Genomic DNA, 20,535 nt, shown 5'->3' on the forward strand with positions numbered 1-20,535 from the left:
ACTTCAGAAAGTGAATGTTGGAAGACACCCCCGCAAATTTTCTCCCCAATCTCCAACAGTACACTAAAAGTGTAGATATGCATAAAATAAAAGTACTCATTTTTAAGAAACATGACACTGCTCGTTTGACGGGACTAATGGTAAAGGAATGAGTAATCTCATGGGTTTTGTAGTCCAATCAAGCTTCTAGACTTCTACTTATGAAATTAATAATAGTATCACACTCCGTAGTATTGCATATCCCATACTCTAGAATTGCGATGAACGTTAAATCCGACTAGCAAAAACTTTAATAAAACACAGGATCTGTAGCCTCCTTGAATATGTAGTTCAATCTGATATTCAAATTGGGTCAAACAAACGGGCTCATAGAGGTACTCTGCGACTTGAAGAGGGTTCGTAGATAAAGCAAATCAAAATGCCTCGCGAGCACCAAGTATGCAGCCTGTTATAACAATTTTAACCATAATAACTAAATGCTGCTGTTTAACAAGATACCAATATCCAATGTAAAAGGTCCATCAATCATCTTAAACCAACAAAGTTTATAATTCACTCCCGAGTTCCACTAGGGTTTGCCAAAGGGAATCATAAATAGACATAAGAAAACAAGGTCCATAAGTCTTCTTATTAAACGGTACTGGTAGAATACCTTTCACTGCTGCCAAATGCTCCCAACAACACAAACAAAAGGAAAGCCCTCACCGACACTTCAATTGTCAGGCGTAGTTGAATCTGAGGCATGATCTGACGGTTCTGAAGCGTTTTGATCAGAATTCTGCAGAGAGGCACGATCCACATCTTGATTTGCATTGCCATTTGGTGGTTTGGGGTGAGGGGAAAGGGGTGTCGCAATGAACTTCTCTTCAATTTCTTCTGGTAACTGGACGGTTGTTGGCGGAACTCTAAACCTACCCAAACCATCAGCAGCAGTTGAAGATTCAGCAGACTCCGTCTTGAGAAGAGTCTTCTTGCTCTCCTTGAAACTTCCTAGAACGATCTGTTAAATTGAAAAGAACCCAATTCAAGTCTTTAATTTAAGTTGGTACATAACAAGAAGTTTTACATAGACAGAACATACCAATCTAAGGTTGTGCTTGGAACATAGATCAAAAGATATATTCATTGAGGGAAAGGAAAAGTAGAGCGAAGCAGAGGAAAAACTTTAGCTTATTCGGTTTTCTATTTTCCTAGCGTTTCCCTCACAAAATTCCTCCACAACTCATGGGCCAGTTCATCAGCTACAACGCGTTACGGGTTCACATTCACTTGAACCCCATGGATCCATAAATCCTTTCAGAACTTTGTTGTTATATATCAGCTCCACAAATCATGAGCCAGATGGACATCAGCTCCAAAGGGTTCTCTTGAACCCCCTGGCCTGGATATATAAATCCCATCGGAACATATTTGCTTCTATTGTTGACCTCATTAAATGGAAAGACCTGAATCCTTGGAGAAATTGTTCTTACAAGAGTTTTTTATGTAAGAGGAAAAAAGAACTTGGCCTGGAAAAAAATTGGGATATTTGTGAAATATCTATTTCTTCCTTTGAATTTGAATGGGCAATCTCAATAGTATCAAGAATAGAATTATTCAACATTGGTTTGTGGGAGGCGTAGCATAATAAGAGAGTTTCTATTCCAACTTAATTGTCATCCAAACAAAAGACAGAATTCTATTCTCTCCATTTTCTATCATCTGTTGCCCAGTCACTTTGGGAAACATAATGACTATTACGTTTTGTTATTACCCCTACTTGGGGAATATCCTATTGATAAATACATGATTCAAACATAGCATTAAGGCCGTGCACAATGAGATTGACAAGCATTTGCAAGGTATGGTACGGTGCATGGAACAAATTACATAGCAATTTTAGCAATTCCAGTTATACAGACAGATGTAAGGCTTACTTGAGTTGGCTCAGCTGCAATTATAGATCCCACAACCAGACCACCAAAAACACTTGCATCAGCATCAGCCAATCCAACAGTTAAACGGCCTTTTCTGCGTCCCGCTTCAGTTAAAGTAAAAGTCCCAGACAGTATCGCAATTGGAAAGTGGCCCTGATGGAGTAGGAAAGGCAAACATAAACAAGGAAAAACAAAACGAAGTCCTTATTTTTTAAATTCATTGTGCACGAATGTAAACTGTGTTCCTTTCCCTTTATGCAAAATATCTGTATCGGTCGGCCATAACGGTCTTGGTTTCAATGTCACGGTTTCGGGGCGTAACAGTTGTAGCGAAATGGGATCAGTACTCGCAGCCGTGAATTTTTTAAAAATTCGCACAACATAGAAAAATATTACGATACCGAAACAGCCATATTTTGCCCGTAAAAGACCCGTAACGGTCCGTTATGCAACGGCCCGATACCGTTACGTTACGTAACACTATTACCTATGCAACTTTCGTTCAAACCGCAATATCGCCTAAAACAAGACTCGGTACCTACCAATACGGTTAAACATCAGCCGATACCATTACGGCATTACCTATCATCAATGTTATTTCAAACCATGCCTTTTTGTGATAGCACATAGCTGAACCCAATAATTCAGATGAAAAATCCCTAAAAGAAAACAGTCAAATCTTTCGTGTACTACTCCAAAGTTCCTCCAGTCCCAAAACTTTAGGAAAATAATGATAAAGCCGCATTCAAACGGGTTTGTGGAGGGTTTTGAGAAAGAAACACGAGGGATTTAAACGATCAAAGTGAAGTTGTAGCGTTTAGGGACAACCTTGGGAAGGAAAAAGTGAAATTGAATTATTTTAAAAATCACAGTTAGCTGGAATCTCTAAGGCCTTGAAAATGAGTAATTTGGAGTTTAAACGGTCAAAGGTAAGGCCAAAAAGTTGAGACACTCACATTAATTTTGCTTTCCTATAGTTTTGAGGCTGAAAAGTGTATTCTCAAGCTTTGAATAGCATGTCAAAACAAAAGTTTTGCGTAAAAGAAGAATGAAACAAATTTTGCAATACCAACTAGAAGTAGAACCACCTAGGAATAGACCTCCCAAGTATGGATGCATAGTCATACAAAGTCCCAAATGACTGACATGATTCTCCAGCAATTACCAGTATAGATTCAGAAAACTACATAAATATGTACTCATTTTACAATGACTATAACTTGGTTTGGAAAACCTCAACTTTTTTACCGACACAATCATCAAAAGTCCACAAACTTATAAGGGGTGCCCATCTGTTGTCTTAACACACCCAAAAAAAGAAGAAGAAAAAAAACCATAAATGGGCTACCATTAGATCATTGGCTTTGAATAATTTCCATCCACTCATACTCACGACCAGAGTAGATTCAGTAGAAGATGGGTTCTCTAATGATTGAATCCATCATAGCCTCTTAGTCTAAGTTGGCTTGATTTAATGAATTGTAGGGTTATCTTTGGAATGAGGAAACTATAGGATTATAAAAGGCAACTTTATGACATTTACCGGTTTATGACACCCCTGTTTTCCATGGACATTATCAAACTTTCCCTCAATCTTCCAATTTGTTTCAAATAGATCACTGAAAGGGATCACTAGAAATGCTACAAGAAAGAAATTCCAACTAGCAAAACAGAAAGGAAAAGTATCCCAATTAGAAGCTTGTAACAAAAGTTCCTCACAGAAAAGTCAGTTCAAATATTAGGATATGGGAGGAGAGAGAGAGAGAGAGAGAGAGAGAGAGAGAGAGAGAGAGAGATCATGCCTCGTATCTTAAAACATCACTGCCAAAGCAACCAGCCGGACATATATCCACGATTGCAACTGCGCCAACAGCAGAGAGAATGCAGACAGATCGAGGACTCACCTGAACAACTACTGACAATATTCTTCCAAAAATGTCCTAAAATCACCAAAATAAAGTAAGCACGCCAATATTACTAACTTGGGGGGGGTGTTGGGGAAATTAAGGCAGACTCCTCCATATCTAGGCTTACCTCTCCCCCTAGTATGTTCAGAACATGGGGAGTGAAGTTTCCTCCAGCTGTGTCTACAGAAACCCGACCTTCGCCAGAAAACAAGGGGCAGTAAAAAAAATTATTCAAATATGCATTGCGGAAAACGTGCATGTCCCTGACTTGACTAGTGACGGAAAATACAAAAAGATGTAAAGGCAAACAAAAGCGACATAGATAACAACTGTGCACAGTAACTCTCGTCCGAGTGTATGCTGAGTGTCGAGGAGATATATTCTCAGTATTACGGTATGTCATATTTATTGAAGTAGGAAAAAGTACTCCCCTTGTTTCAAAACTGTGGACTTCTTCAACGTTCAGTGATACCCATGAAGAAAGAAAGGACCATCGCATGTAGTTGACATGTTTAGACAGCGTTTTAAAACTATAACTGTATAGTGGGTCAATGAAATCTGTAGCAAAGTTCATCTTTCTAAGGCTGCCAACCCATTTTGGACACTTATCAGAATCTACAGTTCAGATCAAATTCAGATTCCATTGTTTCAATAGAACTTCATCCAATTCAAGTGACTTTCAAGTTTTGATCCATCATGTGAAAACGCAAAGAGTTAAAAACTAGATTTATGAGCTCAAATCTCTCCACACACAATGTATGACATCCTCGCCCCTGGCATAATTTGGAAAAAATTGCAGTACGGCATATCGACTCATAACTGGTGTATTAAAGCCATGCAATTGTAGTCCAAAGTGACCAATAATGCAAAATGCTGGTCTAGGCCTTACAAAAAATAATAGTGGTTGCAACATTGGGAATACAGGATTGGTTTGGCAGGGAGATGTGAGAAGAGTTACATATTGTCAAACAAGAGAACAAAGAGATGCAGTCATAAGTGGCTGCATACAATTCATCAAAGTTAAGAGAGAGTTAACCAAATAGGGCTAAATCTTGCCGAAGGAAAGAACTAATTCTCCTATACAGGAGTGTTTCCTAATTTATTTCTGCCAGCCCCTTGGGGCTATGGTTGCATTCTAATATATTGGGCTTGATTGAGTGGTTGCGGATCTCACATGATTAATGAAGTATCCCGTTATTGTAACTATTTCCATGTAAGTCTAATTGCTTAACATCAATAAGAGAGAGTCCAACATAGCTAACAAAATACAGCCCTAATAAAGAAAAGCAAATGACTAAGTCACTCTCATGAATATAAAAAAGAGATTAATGCAACTAAATATCCAAAATTTTCTGTTACCATCGAGAGTCGTAACGTAAGAACCGACAAATGCAAAATGGTGGGACTTCCTAAAAATTCAATCAGCTACTAAGTTGAGGAGACAAATGTTTGAGATAGAATCTAAGAGATCAAAACGAAGAAAACTAAACTAACTAAGATATAGTGAGAAGCTCATTCTCCATCAGAGAAATTTCCTATTTCATCCACCAAAAGCTAGATTACGGGAGTATAACTTGGATTATAGAAGAACAGCTGTTAACTCCAGCTCTCTCTCTCTCTCTCTCTCTCTCTCTCTCTCTCTCTCTCTCTCTCTCTCTCTCTCCTCTGGTGTCTTTTGATTTCCATCCATCCAACTTCCTTCCAGGTCTCGCCGCCGCCTGGGGGGGGGGGAGGCGCCGCCTTCTTCCCTCCTCCCCCCGGGCCTTTTCCTCCTCTGTTCTCCTCCCTTTGCAGGTTTCCTGTGCTGTCTCGCTCTCGGTAGCTGGCTTTCTTCCTGGTCTCGGTCCCGTCTTGGTCGCCGCTTAGACCGCTAGCTTCTACTCCTGGGGGAGGCTAGTTGGCTTAACGGCGAGGTCTTTTGGCGGCCGGTAGGGCTGATTCTCTTGGATCTCCCACCGTGTAACATTCTTGTTTGTTGCCGGTTTGGCCCAACGGCAAGCGGAGATCCTCGACAGGCATTTTGGTTGGCCGAGTGTGCTGTGCATCTGGTGATGCTTGAAGATCCAACGGGTGACATCGAGGCGGGGTTTCGACAGCGTTCATGGATCCTTGGCTCTCGGATTTCTTGGCCGTTTATGAGAATCGAAGCACCAATTTCTCGGCGGCCTTTCTTGGGATTCGGGAGTGTGTGGGGATCGGACGGCGTGGATATCCTTCTCGGTGTCCGGTGGCATTCGCATCTCGGTCAGGGCGGGGTTGTTGGTGGTGGTTGGCTTGCAGGAGTGGTGGTCAGCGTCTAGGGCTGCGGCGTCAGTGGTGATCTACGTCGTGCTGGGGTTTTGGGGAGTTTGCTTTGGGCCTGGTTCCTTAATTTGGGCTGGGCCTGGCCAGCTTGGTGTGAGCTTTTGTTTCAAATTTGGGCAATTAGGCCCTTAGGTGTGTCTGTTCTTATTGTCTGATCTGGGTTTTGACCCATAGGTGTTTTGGGCTTTGCCCATTAGATGTTTTGGGCTTGTCCCATCAGGTGTTCATCCAATTTTGTCGGATTCCCCTTCCCTATCTCCCAACTTGATGTACCCCTTGTCAAGTTTCTTAATAAAATTATGTTGCCTATCAAAAAAAAACTTGGATTATAGAAGGGCATAGAGAGAAAATTGGTTTGAGTGATATAAGATAAATAAAAAAAGAAAAGAAAAGAAAGTTTTGGCCTTCATTAACAGTTCAGACAATTGCTCAGATCAGGACTAATTATAGAAGTAGAAACTAGAAAGAATAACCTCTCCAAAGCTAGATTAAAAGGCTAATTTAGGAGGATAAATACCATGCTATGCAAGCAGGAAGGGATGAACCCTAACCCCTTTTGTTTACCAATTTAGAGAGCAATAGTGTTATAAGGATTTCCTTTTTGCAGATAATTAAGCATCTAGGGACAATAGGTCATAAAAATTAAGCCAATAGGCTCTTGGACACCCATCTTTTGCCTTTGATTAGACAAACTCCACTGGATGCGCGCGGAACGTGGGTTCTTCAACCCATTCCATCGTTTTTTGTTTGAATCTCATCTACACTTAGCATTTCACTTGAGCTATAAAAACAGGAATTATAACTTTACCTTCGAAAGTCGCTGTAACCGCTGTAAATATTCAAAAAAAAAAAAGGGGAAAAAAAGGAAAATGAACAATAAATGCACCAAAAACCCTTGTCTTGTCATCAACCAAAAAAAAAACAAGAGAGTGATTTAATTAGCTCCTTAAACATAATTGGAGAAAATAAAACTAAAAGGTTTTCTTTAAGTCATCATGGTGACTTCTTTAGAGGATGAAACAAGCCCCAAATCGTAAAGCTAGAGTTCTTTTTTTGTGATGACAACAAAATTGGAAATAGACAAACAATAAATAGAGAAATCACACAGTTTGGATGATAGTAATCTCGAGAAGGAATGAGAACGTGATGCCATATTTTCATGATTCATCTGTTAGGAATTGACTAGAATGGGAATGTAATTCCCAATGACATATCCAATCAAGAATCACATCCCCACACTAAGTAGGAATCTATCCTATCACTCCCATCCCCATGGGAATCCTAGATTCCTGGCTCAATCCATAATAAAAGGAATCATTTTACTCCCAAAAAATTTCAAAATAATTGATTCCTGGATAAGATTATTGAATAAATACAAACATTGGTATAGAGTTACTTCGGGTATCAAATACTAGGGGTAATCAAATTCATGTTCCTATCGAAGATTACGGGCATCCAAACATAGCCTTAGCTTAAAGGCTAGGTCTACATTGCATGCAATGATCGCGAGGCAAAGCAAGAGGCCTGAAGAAGCATTTGGTTGGGGTTCGACTCCCCCTGCATGCTATCAACTCGTAACTTCGGCCCATACATGTTGTAATGACCCGCGCCTGCTGATTGCTAATGCTTAAACTAACCACGTAGCTCAAAAACTTAACCTCAGGTTATATAGTAGCTTGTCGCATTTCGTTATATACTGCACAATTCTCCCCTTCCCAACCGACGTGGGACAAGGGTCCCAAAATCTCTCCACCTTATGATGCAACATCCTCATTGCATTGGCCCAGCAACCTTCCCCTGGTGATCATGGTGTGACACTTAACTCTGTACAACACATCATCATGCTCATACCAAACACTAGAGGTGGCCCCCACCATGTAGACTAGAGTTGTGTTCTGACACCAATTATAACGACTCGCACCAACTGACCTGCTAACCTTTAGCCTAACCACGTAGCTCAAAAGGTTAACCTTAGGTTACACGGTAGCTCATCGCATTTCGTTATATACTTCACAATTCTCCCCTTCCCCACCAATGTGGGACAAGGGTCTCACACATGCGGCATAAGAAGCTTTACCCCGGCTTTAGTTGGGGCTCTGCTAGTGGACTGTGGGATTAGTCCCCCAAATTAATCTATTTATGGGAAAGATAGCAAGTTAATAAAAATTAAAAAAGACCACCAAAAAAATTTCCCAAAGAAAATACAGTGAACCAATTGTGTCAAATAACTCTCTTCTTCGAACACTCTATATCCCCAAAATAACCTTTTAAATGTAAGAACTCGACAAATTTTCGGGTTAAAAAATCTTGATGTGTGGGTCGTAACATGTCATAGATACGTCTAACGTCATTTTGACATAAATGAAGACATATATGCTCACACAATTTTTGACGCAAATTTTTACCTAATCTCATCCATTGAAATCAATGGTTGAGATGATATTGTACTCTCTCCCCTCTATCTCACTCACACGTAATCTCTCTCTCCCTCCCTCCCTCACGACACCCTTGGGACTCGCCTCCACACTCTGAACCTCCAACTCCGACCAGCCCCATCTCCGGCGAACCCAAAATCCTTCAATGGCTTTCTCTCGCACCAATCTTGAAGATCACCAAGGGATATCTATGCCTCTAATGAAAATAAAAGGGATTCGGAGAAGCATTACCCAACCCACTAAATAGAGAAATTTCCCACCAAAACAACCTATATCAAAATAAATTTCTATCATCTATCAAACGAATGAACCTATTCGTAATGTCCACAGAAATAAAGGAAATAAAAATGGAATGGAGACATTATATAGGACAAATCCAAGGGCGATTGTGAACTTTTTCTTCAATTGTTGGTAGGATAGGACATATCCATGGGGAAGATTGAGGTGGTAGGGAGTAGAAGGGGTCAAGAGAAGGTCGGGTTCACCGGAGATGGGGCTGGCCAAGGTTGGGGTCGGCCGGAGTGGGGTGGGGAGTCCTAGGGTTGTCGAGAAGGAAGGAGAGATTACATGTGAGTGAGACAAAGAGGAGAGAGTAAAATATCATCTCAGTCATTGATTTTAATGGTTGAGATTGAGTGTCAAAAATCGTGACAAAAAGTGTGTTAGCAGAACCACCCATATATGTGGGTGGGTGTAACAGACATATAAGCCCCTTTAATAAGACAATAAATGTAGTTATCTTCCTATGTCACTAATAGAATCGCCAAGAGATTTTTCAGATTACATCAATCCACTCCTTAGATAAACTTCATGATTAAGCTATCTGATACATCCGAGAACCAAATCTCGGACGTAAATATTGTGATGAATGCAACTAAAAAGCCAAATCCGAAAAATGGAATTAATCTAGTAGAAAATTCTAGACGCAATCAAGGCAATTGTCATACTAATAACAACTTGATTTCCATACAAAAGCCTATTCAAATTACATTTATCAAGTGCATTTCAAGGGGCAAATCTAGAATCTAAAGATAAATTTTCTGCAATCCAATGACATAAACTACACATGACAGGCCTGATTCCCAAATAGTAGTCTGATTAATTAGAAGGACTTGTGTATAAACAGACTCAAGAATATGTAAGAATCCATATTTATGAGGGGAAAAAACTCACCCATAGTGGCCAATTGCAATTTTTTGGTGCCAGGAGGCCGTCCCCTTCCCCTTTTCGGAACAAGATTTTGTAGGGAAGGCAAACATTCTCGTGACTCCACTGGATACTTTCTTGGTCTGCCCCTCTTTCTCCGTACCGTTGAATCCACATCTCCTGATTCTCCACCACCTTCCTCTACTGCCACTGAACCTTCACCGCTCCTGACCCCACCACCATTTACTGAGTTTTCGTTCATACCACCGTCTGTAACCTCCACTTTCACAGTGGTTGCCACCAGAGTGAGTGGCAGTTGTGTCTCTTCCTCGACTCGAGGCAAAGGGGCACTTGCGTTGGTAAAGTCCATTGGAAATTTAAATCCTCAAAGACTTATACCGTTTCTGTCAAAAGAAAGCACCGATTGATATACATACATATAGTCCATGTAAGTGGCTGAGAGACAATGTTGTTTTAACTCAAATATTTATAGCACATTAGATTTTATATGATAACGAACATATGAGTTTGAACATACATAGCTAAACAAAAAGCATTAACAAGAATAGACCTGTATATAAGAACACTTTGCTTCCCCTCTACTCACCTCTCTCTAGTATTGTGGAGAAGCCGAGAAGGACTAGTTTTTCTCTTGATATTTATAGAGGAGCCGCTTTTAATATGCAGATAATACACTTCCAATTTAACTATTGACCAATACGGTTTTACCAAATAAAGATGGATTTCATTTTTATTTTTATTTGTCATTTTGCATTTCACTTTTTTACCTAAATTTGAATATTGACGTTCATTAATGCTTTTTCAAAAACCTGGGCCTTATTTCAAAACTTCACTAACAAAATGTCGCTACTTCAAGGACCAAAGAGGTGCTAATTTAATTGCTTTACATATGTAAGTTGTGTGATTTGTAGTTTTTCCTAATGAAAGAGTTCTGTACAACTATGAGATAATAGTAAAGATTGAAATGTGATTCTCTTCAGTTATTTATTTTTCCTTTTTATCAAACTTCATTTTTGTTGGAGTTTGTCCTACATCAGTTAATTATCTCCACCAAAACTAGTATATGAGCCTGGGCGACCTCTCCACTCATTGCCCATTGGTTTTGAGTTGGATGCTTTAACAATTTTCATTTCATATACTTAGGAATGGTACATTTTCCTTTTTTTCAATAACTTGTACATAGTATTCTTTGGTATTTCATTTATGATTGCTTGAATCAAAAATAAATTTCATGTAGGGTTTAAAAAGTGGTATCAAGGATACGACCAGTCAGCTGCTAATATCGAGCAATATAGACCAATAAAATGATCAGTATTGCCCTTTGATATCCAACATAAGAATATCTACTAAAATAAACTAATGCATGAAACCTTAATTGCAGGAAGGGCTAAAAATGAATCGAGCCGTTCGTGAACTATTGAAGCTCGACTCGGCAAAGGCTCCTTCAAGTTCGATTCGTCTACTAAACAAACCAAAATTAAACCTGACAGTATTCGGCTAGGTTAGGCTCACAAACCTAGAGTATATGTATATATCATAAGAGTTTCATATATAAAGTTGAATACGTATAGATTGTACAACCTGTATAGGTATAAACTATATATGAACACAATAAAGTTCTTATTCCTTAGACTTGCAGAAGAACTAGAATACATGATATGGTTGGCTCGTTAAGGCTCATAAACAATTTCAAGTTTGAATCAAACCTCGCAAGCTTGACTCGTCAAATTTCCGTTGAGCTTGAGCTCAAGTTTGCCAAAAACCTTAACGAACAAACCTGAACATTATAAAGCTCGGCTCATTTGCAATCCTAATCACAGGGTGACAATTGAATATTGACATCATATAACTTGGAAATTAGTACTCAGACAAATTTAAAATGGAAAAAAAAAATACAACTCCAAGAAACCAAACTAAATTTAGTAGCCCTACAAGTGCATCGGTGTGTCAAGCTGTTGAATTAACTGGACAGCACAAACTGACAAGTCATTATAAATTGATGTGGTTGCATGCATTTACTCAACTTTCAATATGCATTCACATATTTTTGAAATTGGCTTTCCAAACAAAATCTTCCACAAGAAACACAAAATAGAATACTAGTTGCCAATTATTGAGAAGAAAAGGGAAAATTTCAAAAAAGCCTATAACCTATCGCTCAAATGTCTCATAAACCTCCAATAAATATTGATTACACCTTTGAACTTTATAAGATTTCATCAATTAGAGACGTGCCGCTTAATTCCGTCAACTGGTAAGATGGAGGATGCTTGGATCTGGGGAAGAAATTATTATATGTAACTGGGATACAACGTCAGATGAATAAGGTGATATGCTCTTCCAAAGATTCAATGACACCTGTCTAAACTCTCACTCTCCAATTCTTTCTCTTATACTCATCTTCTTCATCCCACATAATATGAACCCTCACGGCTCACACCCACCGCCCTGCAATCCCCCACATCGAGACCTTCTTCAACATCATCTCCTCGCCGCTGCAGTGCCACCATTTTCTCCTCGTCATTAACGACAACTCCTAAACATGTACTGCAGCGTCGGTCTCCTTGGATGTGATTGTCTTGCCTAGTCAAGTGATTTGAAAATTGCATTAATGTTCATAATATATGTTGGGTCTGTGAGAAATTAATACATGCAGAGTTCAACTTTCTAAACGGATCGGAGGGAAAATGTGAGAACTTCAAAAGATCTTTTCACTCTTCGTAAAACCAAAATAGGTGGAAGTTGTTAGGTGTTTTCCTAGATTGAGGATTAGGATTTAGGAGGAAGATGCTGAGTAGGAATGAATGATAGATTAGTGCTAAGGAAAAGAAAGAAAAATCAATCTACATGTTGCCATCCTCCTTCTTCCAATACCGGCAAAGGTTTGGGGTAATGGCCAGTGGGTGAGAGGGTTGGTAGGGATTAGGGATGGAGAAGATGACTAGGAGAGAGGGGGTTGGACAGGGGTTGTTTTTTTAATGGAACATATACCAGGCAAGCAAATATACCTGTTATACATAATGCTCTCTGGGTAAAGAGAGTGAGGAAAGACACGTAGCCATCTTCCGTCTATAAGTTGACAGAATTAGATGGCATGGGTCTAATTGATTAAATCTTGTAAAGTTCAAAGGTGTAATTAATATTTATTGAAGTTCGGAGGTTTATGAGACATTTGAGTGAGCTTTTCATTTCATTTGACAACTTGAAAGAAACAAAAAATAAAAAGATTAAGTTGAATTAGTTTTTTTTTTGTTCATCCTTTCGAGCATTTGTAAGCACTTCAACATACATTGACCAATTTGGTTTTCCCAAAATATGATTTTCCAATTTAAATATTGGCCTAGAGGATTTTGCTAATAAGGTAGATTTTACTTTATGTATTTTTTCAATTTACTTTTTATCAAAAGTGGATACTTGAGTTTGAATTTCAAAAGTTAAGAAAACATGTCACCACAAAAAGACCCCAAAAAAGTACAAGTTTAAGATTTCTTAAATACGCATTTGATGTGTCTTGATGGGGTCCCCTTCTGTATGAGTTGTATTCAGCATACAAGATAACTGAAAAGAATGAAGTAATTTTGTTAGTTCTTCAATTTCCATTTTATTTACTTTGGAATATTAATTTGTATGTAGTTCATGTCAAGTGTTCCATGTACTATTGTTGAAATCATCAACAAGTCATGCATAAATTTTAAATAGCCGTATCGGGATACGAACTATTATCGAGACACGACCATTTATAGACTAATATCAAATAGTATCACCCGATATAATGCCCGATATTGATATTAGATATCCAACATAATGATGCACATATAGCAATGAAGTGACATTTAAAACCTTAATTCCAGGGTGACTATTGGATGTTGAAATTTAGAAAACAATTAATTAAACACTAGCCGTAACTTATAGATGGAAATAACACACCACTCCAAGGACCACACAATATTGAGTAGCATTAAATGTGCATCATTGCGTCGAAGTACTGAAAGAGATGTAAAGGACATATGGTAAAAACTATAAATTGATGAGATTGGATGAAGTCATTTAAAAAGAGCTTCACCATATATCAAACTATTTTTCAAAATTAATATTGAATTCGGAAAAAAAAAAATACATGTTAGCTATTGAGAAGGGATGTTATATTGACAAAAGTACAAAAGTAAAGAAGAAGAAAAAATAGGTTGCACCAGTACCTTTTTCTATATGTGTGAGCAGTGTTCCAAAAGTCGGCGGGACCCCAACGCTTAGATTTTTAGGTCTAGGCAGTAATTACACGTTTTTAAATTAGTCGGCAGTTAGTCGCCAATTAATAGGCTAGGTTAATAGCTAGGCGGCGATTAGTTGGCGGGGCATATTTCGTAATTTTAAAAGTATTTTGAAAGTCAATATAAAGTATAAGGTGCTAAGTGTTATTCTAACAAAATTTATATCACATACTCCAAATCCATATCAAAGCCTTAAATCGGCTAACAAAATATCTCTCTAATAAGGGAGCTCATGTTTTTTGAAAAAAATGTGTGTATATTTTCAGCCCTTGGATCTATTCCATAGTTTTCTCTGTTAGCTCCTGACGGTTGGATACAGAGGAATTGCCCATGCTAATTGGTTGAGACAACGACAGCTGGGATTGGTTGTGATTCACTTGATCCAACAATTCCCTTCACTTTATCAACTAGACACGTGCCATATATGTTTGCGGAAGGTAATCATTTTACATTGACAACTTGTGGTTACAGTTTAAAATCATAAACTCCAATTATTTTGTTTATTTTTTTATAAAAAAGCATGTGTAAGAAATGTTATGCACAAGATAAAAACCTCTTAAACTCTTACATTTCCTAGTCGTTCAATACAAGTAACACAACAACGCATCAATGAAGAATCAATGATGAAAGGAAAATACTAATAAACTAGTCTTTGTGTTTTCAAGCACTTCGGTAAAGTATTGCTTCACTTTTTGGAAAAGCAGGAGATAACCAATCAATAATGTTTTTACGTAGCATCCCTTAAATTCGATTTTATATTGACCAAAAAGGAATATTGAAACTTGTGAGAAGCATGAAAAATAACAAGATGTAGTAGTACATCTTACTCATGGATAAGTTCTCAAAGGAATAAACAGAAGCACCAAAATACATTAGCTTTTTTTTTTTCTTTCGTTAGCTACTTTATCCAGACATCATATATAGAGAAATATTCTTCTTTGCAAGCACTCTGAGAATCAACACTAAAAGGAAGAAGCTAAAACAACACCAGCTACTAACGTGATTATTTCATAACCAAACCACGTTAGCTACTTGATCCAGACATCATATATAGAGAAATATTCTTCTTTGCAAGCACTCTGAGAATCAACACTAAAAGGAAGAAGCTAAAACAGCACCAGCTACCAACGTGATTATATTTCATAACCAAACCAAGGCTTAAGTTGCAATCAATTGGGGTCGGATATATGAATCCATTAAGTTCGGTTGACTTCTGCAATTTCCAAAAAACCTAGGTATTTTCAAACTATGACCTCTTTTTTGGTCTAGTCCTCTTCTTAGTGCTACTGTCTATCGTAACCATATCAAAATCATAACTACCATATCACTGATCTACAATAGATGCGTCCAAACCACTTAATTTATTCCCTCTCATCTTGTCTTCTTTCATTCCACTCCTACCCTCATACGAAGATTTTCGTTTCTTATTTCATCTTGCAAAGTTGTACCACACATCCATCTCAGCATTTTCATTTTTGCTACACTCATCTTCCTCGCATATTGTTTCTTTGTAGCCCAAACACACAGTGCCATATAACATGGTTCCCCTTCAACTTTGTGATTATCCTGTGGTAACACAACACTCCCAAAGCACTCCGCTACTTGACCCGTCCAACTTGTACTTTGCGTCACATCCCCCATAATCTCTACATCCTTGCCAACAATTGAGCCAAAATACTTAAACGGCATATATATTAGATAAAGCATAAAAGGCACAAGTACACAGTGTTCTGTTTTCATCATTTGAAAGAAAGGCTCAACGAAGGAAAATGAAGAGAACACAATGAATCATCCAAAGACATATGCCACTAGATAAATCAGTCATCTTCAAACTAAACATGCAAATAAAAAGAGCAAACAAAAAATAACTAACACCTCTGGCCTTGGCCTATGCCAAAATTGGTTCAAGAATCCATGCATGTAAGTTTGCTAGTAGCCATGTGAAGCACAACAGATATACAATATTCATACTGGTGTTTTAAGGACATACCTCCACCTGAAAAGATAATTTGGCTACCAGATATAAGCAACGGAAAAATGCATTCCATTTCTTGCAATAGTTATCGAGAACACCAATCCAATAATATCGATGTGTCTGATGGACTGGAGCTGACAAAACGTGAAAACCATCTGTTTGACAACACACACACACACAAAGAAAAAGAAAAGAAAAGAAAGAACAAGAAGGCATTGAAAGAGGATTATGATAAGAAAAAAGACAACGAAGTGACAAACTGCAGTGAGCAACGCACGATCTGAATAAAACTGTTGTTCAATTGAAATGGAAATTTAGTGCTACTGAACCGTCTTCAAAGAGCATAATGGAAATATTGGAAAAAAGATAAGTACGTATCTCTAATGAAAGTAGTATTTTGAGCTCCCTTCCCTTGTTTGTAGGCTTCAATCTCAGCAATTTACGATACTTTTATTTAGTTTTCTAATACGCGGGTACTATACAACCAACAACCTCGACGGGTGTTGAAATAATTAAAGAGTATATTTTTGCTCAGGAATTTCATGAATACTATGCATGGAACTAAACCATCACAATGCATTGCTTCTTGAAATTTCCACTATTTACTTTTCTTTCTTCTCTTTAAGGGAAGGAGTTTGCTTCTTGGATGCTCGTTTCTTATGAATAGATCTCATACTTTAAGAAGTTGATTTTTGTAGATCGTTGCGCACACTGTCCAAAAAACTATTTGATCTTTTTTTCCTTAATTCCTCAGTTTCTTTTACTTGACATAGGTCCAAAATTATCAAAGACGACCTAGATCCACTAGATTTAGGGTAGCATTGTATGGCATGTAATTTTCAAAGCAGTTCTCATAAAGGCTTTGTTTCTCACAACTAAACCTAACTTCTACGAACATTCACTTAGGCTTATATTAAGTATCTTCTAATTGGAGTGATTTTCTTGAACCCATTCTAATTCTTTCAAGCCCCAGGGTTCTTCCCACATCCACTTAAAAAGTGTAATTTGACCCTAAAATGCCATTATCTTCCCGTCCTTTGATGGAGGTGATTTGAATGATAGTTGGTTCAATTTCTCTGCTACTTCAGTGATTTTTCAAATTCAGTAACAGCTGGTTGATTGTTGTTTATAAATGACAGGCAAATTATCTGTCACAAGAAACAAGAAGTGTTTGTACAAATATGAACATCAAAACCCTAGCCATGCTTGTTAGAAGACAATACGAAAACCTAGCCATTATCTTGCGGCCAATAAACTATATTGCATTACAAGGAGAACAGTGCAGGAAAATCCACCAGATTCGACTGAAAGTTGAACTGATTGTGTTCAAATATTGGAAATCAATCGATCTAATTACCGATTACTGGGTGAAAGTTAATGCAACTCAAATCAATCGATCGATCAAGAGAGAGAGAGAGAGAGAAGCGTACAATAGCAAAAGCAGAGAGCAGCGAAGGAGATGGTGCAGGATAAGCGGCGCCATGGAACTGAAGCTTCTGCCGTGTGTGAATCCATAGATTCCAAACCCTTACACACAGACACTTGCGCAGAGGTAAAAGGAGAGTTGGAGCCTTGGAGGGAAACAGAAACCATGGTTGACGATCGATCTCAACTTTCAAACCGTTGCATGATCGGGGCAGGGATGCCAACGTCCTATTTGGCTAGGTAAAAACTGGAACAGAAATGCTACTGGAACAGCAGTTGGGACACATGCGTACGGTGCCCGTTTGGGTCCTTCTCGGGTCCAACAAAACTAACTAAAGCCGCTCATTTTGTTTAATATATTTTGCTTAATGTTCTTGCAAAAAATCAGCTCCATCCGACAACGATAAGAACGTTTACGAAGCGTCCGAAATTGCTAAAGAAAATTTCTAAAGCGATTTTGGACGCTTCGTAAATGCTCTTTTTGATGTCTGATGGAGCTGCTTTTTATAAGGGATCTTAAACAAAATATATTGAACAAAATAAGCGGCTCTGATTATCTTTATTAGACCCAAGACAGGTCCAAACGCACACTATACACGTTGTCTGTGCCCAAGCTGCTGTACTAATAGCAGCATCGTGGGTTTGGTTCTCAGGAAAAAAATTATCAGGGGTTGTTTGTTGGATGATGCTATGGTGTCCCCGGTCATTTTGGGGACACCGTAATTTTTGGCATAACTTCACCATTATGAGCATAACTAAAATCCATTACAAGCATAACAGAACCCAAATAAGGCATAACTAAGGAATATCCAAAAAATCAATGAAGGCATAACCAAACCCAACCAAGGCAAAACAATCAAGTTATGCCTTGTTATGGTTCTGTTATGCTTATAATGGTTTTGGTTATACTCATAATAAATTTTGGTTATGCTCATAATGATTTTGTTATGCCAAAAGTTACGGTATCCCCAAAATGACCGGGGACACCGAAGTCATTCCCTTGTTGGTTTCCTATGTCAAGAAAAAAAAAAAGGAAATTCTAATATGGGCTGACAATAATAAGTATATGAATGTGTATTACATGGTGTAAAAAGTATTAAAAAAATATGTATTTTTTTTGTATTCTAGTATACTTATCGTCAGCCCAGTGCACTGACAATAGCAAGACCGAAAAGAAAATAGAAAGGAAAAGAAAGGAGAAAGCTCCGGAAGCTGAGGAAAATGAAAAGAAAGGAAAAAGCTCTCATTTCCTTTCCATTTTCTTCTTGAAACCAAATAAGAGAAATTTATTTTTCTCATAGTTTCTTTTCATTTTCTTTCTGCAACCAAACAAGAGAAAAGAATCTATTTTCTTCACATTTTCTCTCTCTTTTATTTTCCTTTCCTTTTCTTTCCTTTTCACAAGTTCCAAATAGAGCCCAAAGTTAAACCATGACCAAAATCATGATTATCAGTTTGACAAATCAGATGACACTAAATATATATATAATAAGGGAGCTCAATTTTCAAAATCTAAATCTATATAACAAGGGAGTTCAATTTTCAAAATCTTATGTCTTACATAAATTCAAGGATTGTTATCTTTCCAAACTAATTTAATTTAAAGATGTGTAATGGGCTGGAGAGATGGGATGTTTAACATCAAATCTCTCTCTCTCTCTTTCTCTCTCTCTCTCTCTCACTCATTGCGTTTTCTATTTTCTCTCTTCTCTCTTCTGTTGGTTTGGTATTTTGTTCTTATCTGTATTTCTCGCCCCTAATGGGCTAACGACGAAAAAACTGGCTGCATGTGGTAACATAAACGCATTGATACTATTTTCATATGATTTAGGGTCTTGCGAAGTATCTCCATCGTGTCATGTGTCTCCGAAGTCTCTGACATGGATACGGCGATATCTAGAAGTGTCGGTGTTACATGAAACTAAGCGACCTCTTGGTATTACATGAATAGATTGATACTTTGTTCACGGATATAGCGTTGATTTGCGTAGGCTGATTGTTCGATTTGTGCCTTCGGGTATGGACATGCACTAGAAGAACTTTGTTTGAACCTAATTAAGAAAAAATCTTCTCGTATAAATCAGCTTCAATGGTAGGGGTGATCAATTATTTCGTAACCAGAGGTTTTTTTCAAAGTAGGAGTATTACTTTCATTTTTTAGAACAAATAGCCGAAGTACTCTCACTCTCGAGTGCCATTTCAACTAACGCTACCCAACTAACGCCACTAGTCATATGAAAATGGGATCATTAACCGATCAATCAAACATGAATATAATTGAATACAACGAAAGTAAAATCGTTAACCACGTTTCTAGTGTAAAACTTTTTGCCGTTATAACGTGAATAGCATTTCCTATTTTCATATTTCGATAAGATGTTAGGCCAGTCTCCACAGCGACCCACTAAAGTCGAAACTCGTTTTTTTTTATATATTTTTACAAACAAATAATCTATTCTATTAGGTTTAAGAAAAAGATAGATAGGCCATTTCATATAACTACTATGCTTAGGATTGGAAAAAGAAAACGATTCCCCATAATATAACTAACAGAAATGATTCTCACACAGAGAATTTTGCACATATATTTTTGTAGGGCCCATATCGGAGTCCCACAAAATGATCCGAACCGCTCGTCTTTTTTAAAAGGAAGGTTCCTATAAAAAATCAGCTCCAACGAATATCGGTAAAGGCTTTCTCAGAAATCGTAGGGCGAATCATTCTGTTTGCATTGCGAATTCTGGGAAAGCCCTTACCGATATTTGTTGGAGCTAATTTTTTACAGAAACCCTCCAAAAAAACATTTTAAAAAATATGAGCGATTCGAATCATTTTGTGGGATCCTGATATGGGCCTCACAAAAATGTATGTGCAAGATTTGTGTAAAATTATCTGTGCAAGTAGCACAAACCAACTCATAAATTTCCATAACACATATAGATCCAACGACAACAACTTCCATTAAAAAACTACTAACAAAATACAACAAATTCTATTCGTCATTGGAATAATCAGACTTACCCTTAAAAGGTATTAAGGGCAAGTTTGATGGGAAATTTGGAAAACAAAAGGACTCATTTAACAGGTCATACACTGTATTAGTATTCAAGTGAGTAGCAATGATTTAAAAAAGAAGAT

The 20,535-nt window shown here is 37.8% G+C and overlaps 1 protein-coding gene across 6 annotated transcripts; it reads right to left on the minus strand.

The window, feature by feature from the left end:
- Positions 1 to 402: 402 nt before the first annotated feature.
- LOC131313721 (AT-hook motif nuclear-localized protein 10-like) lies at positions 403 to 17,524 on the minus strand. 6 transcript variants are annotated; one of them, XM_058342182.1, is made up of 7 exons: positions 15,988 to 16,102; positions 11,436 to 11,539; positions 9,736 to 10,112; positions 3,951 to 4,018; positions 3,719 to 3,856; positions 1,917 to 2,069; positions 403 to 1,000 (listed from the first exon to the last, which is right to left on the minus strand). In XM_058342182.1, the coding sequence occupies exons 3-7, from the start codon at positions 10,076 to 10,078 to the stop codon at positions 713 to 715; spliced, it is 990 nt and encodes a 329-aa protein (XP_058198165.1). In that variant the 5' UTR covers positions 10,079 to 10,112; positions 11,436 to 11,539; positions 15,988 to 16,102; the 3' UTR covers positions 403 to 712. The 6 variants fall into 6 exon arrangements, with proteins under 6 accessions (XP_058198165.1, XP_058198166.1, XP_058198170.1 ...); XM_058342183.1 differs by lacking the exons at positions 11,436 to 11,539; positions 15,988 to 16,102 and adding an exon at positions 17,403 to 17,524; XM_058342187.1 differs by lacking the exons at positions 9,736 to 10,112; positions 11,436 to 11,539 and adding an exon at positions 17,403 to 17,505 and having other exon boundaries at positions 15,988 to 16,106.
- Between the last annotated feature and the right edge of the window lie 3,011 nt (positions 17,525 to 20,535).

Source organism: Rhododendron vialii, chromosome 13a, assembly GCF_030253575.1.
Source record: "Rhododendron vialii isolate Sample 1 chromosome 13a, ASM3025357v1".
Lineage (NCBI taxonomy): Eukaryota > Viridiplantae > Streptophyta > Magnoliopsida > Ericales > Ericaceae > Rhododendron > Rhododendron vialii.

Excerpts from the sequence above, each read along its gene's own strand:
- LOC131313721 (XM_058342183.1), bottom strand. The coding sequence starts at position 10,078 with ATGGACTTTACCAACGCAAGTGCCCCTTTGCCTCGAGTCGAGGAAGAG. Across the intron at positions 3,857-3,950 it reads TGAACATACTAGGGGGAGAG|GACATTTTTGGAAGAATATT; the intron begins GTAAGCCTAGAT and ends TGGTGATTTTAG. Across the intron at positions 1,001-1,916 it reads TTGCAGCTGAGCCAACTCAA|ATCGTTCTAGGAAGTTTCAA; the intron begins GTAAGCCTTACA and ends TCAATTTAACAG.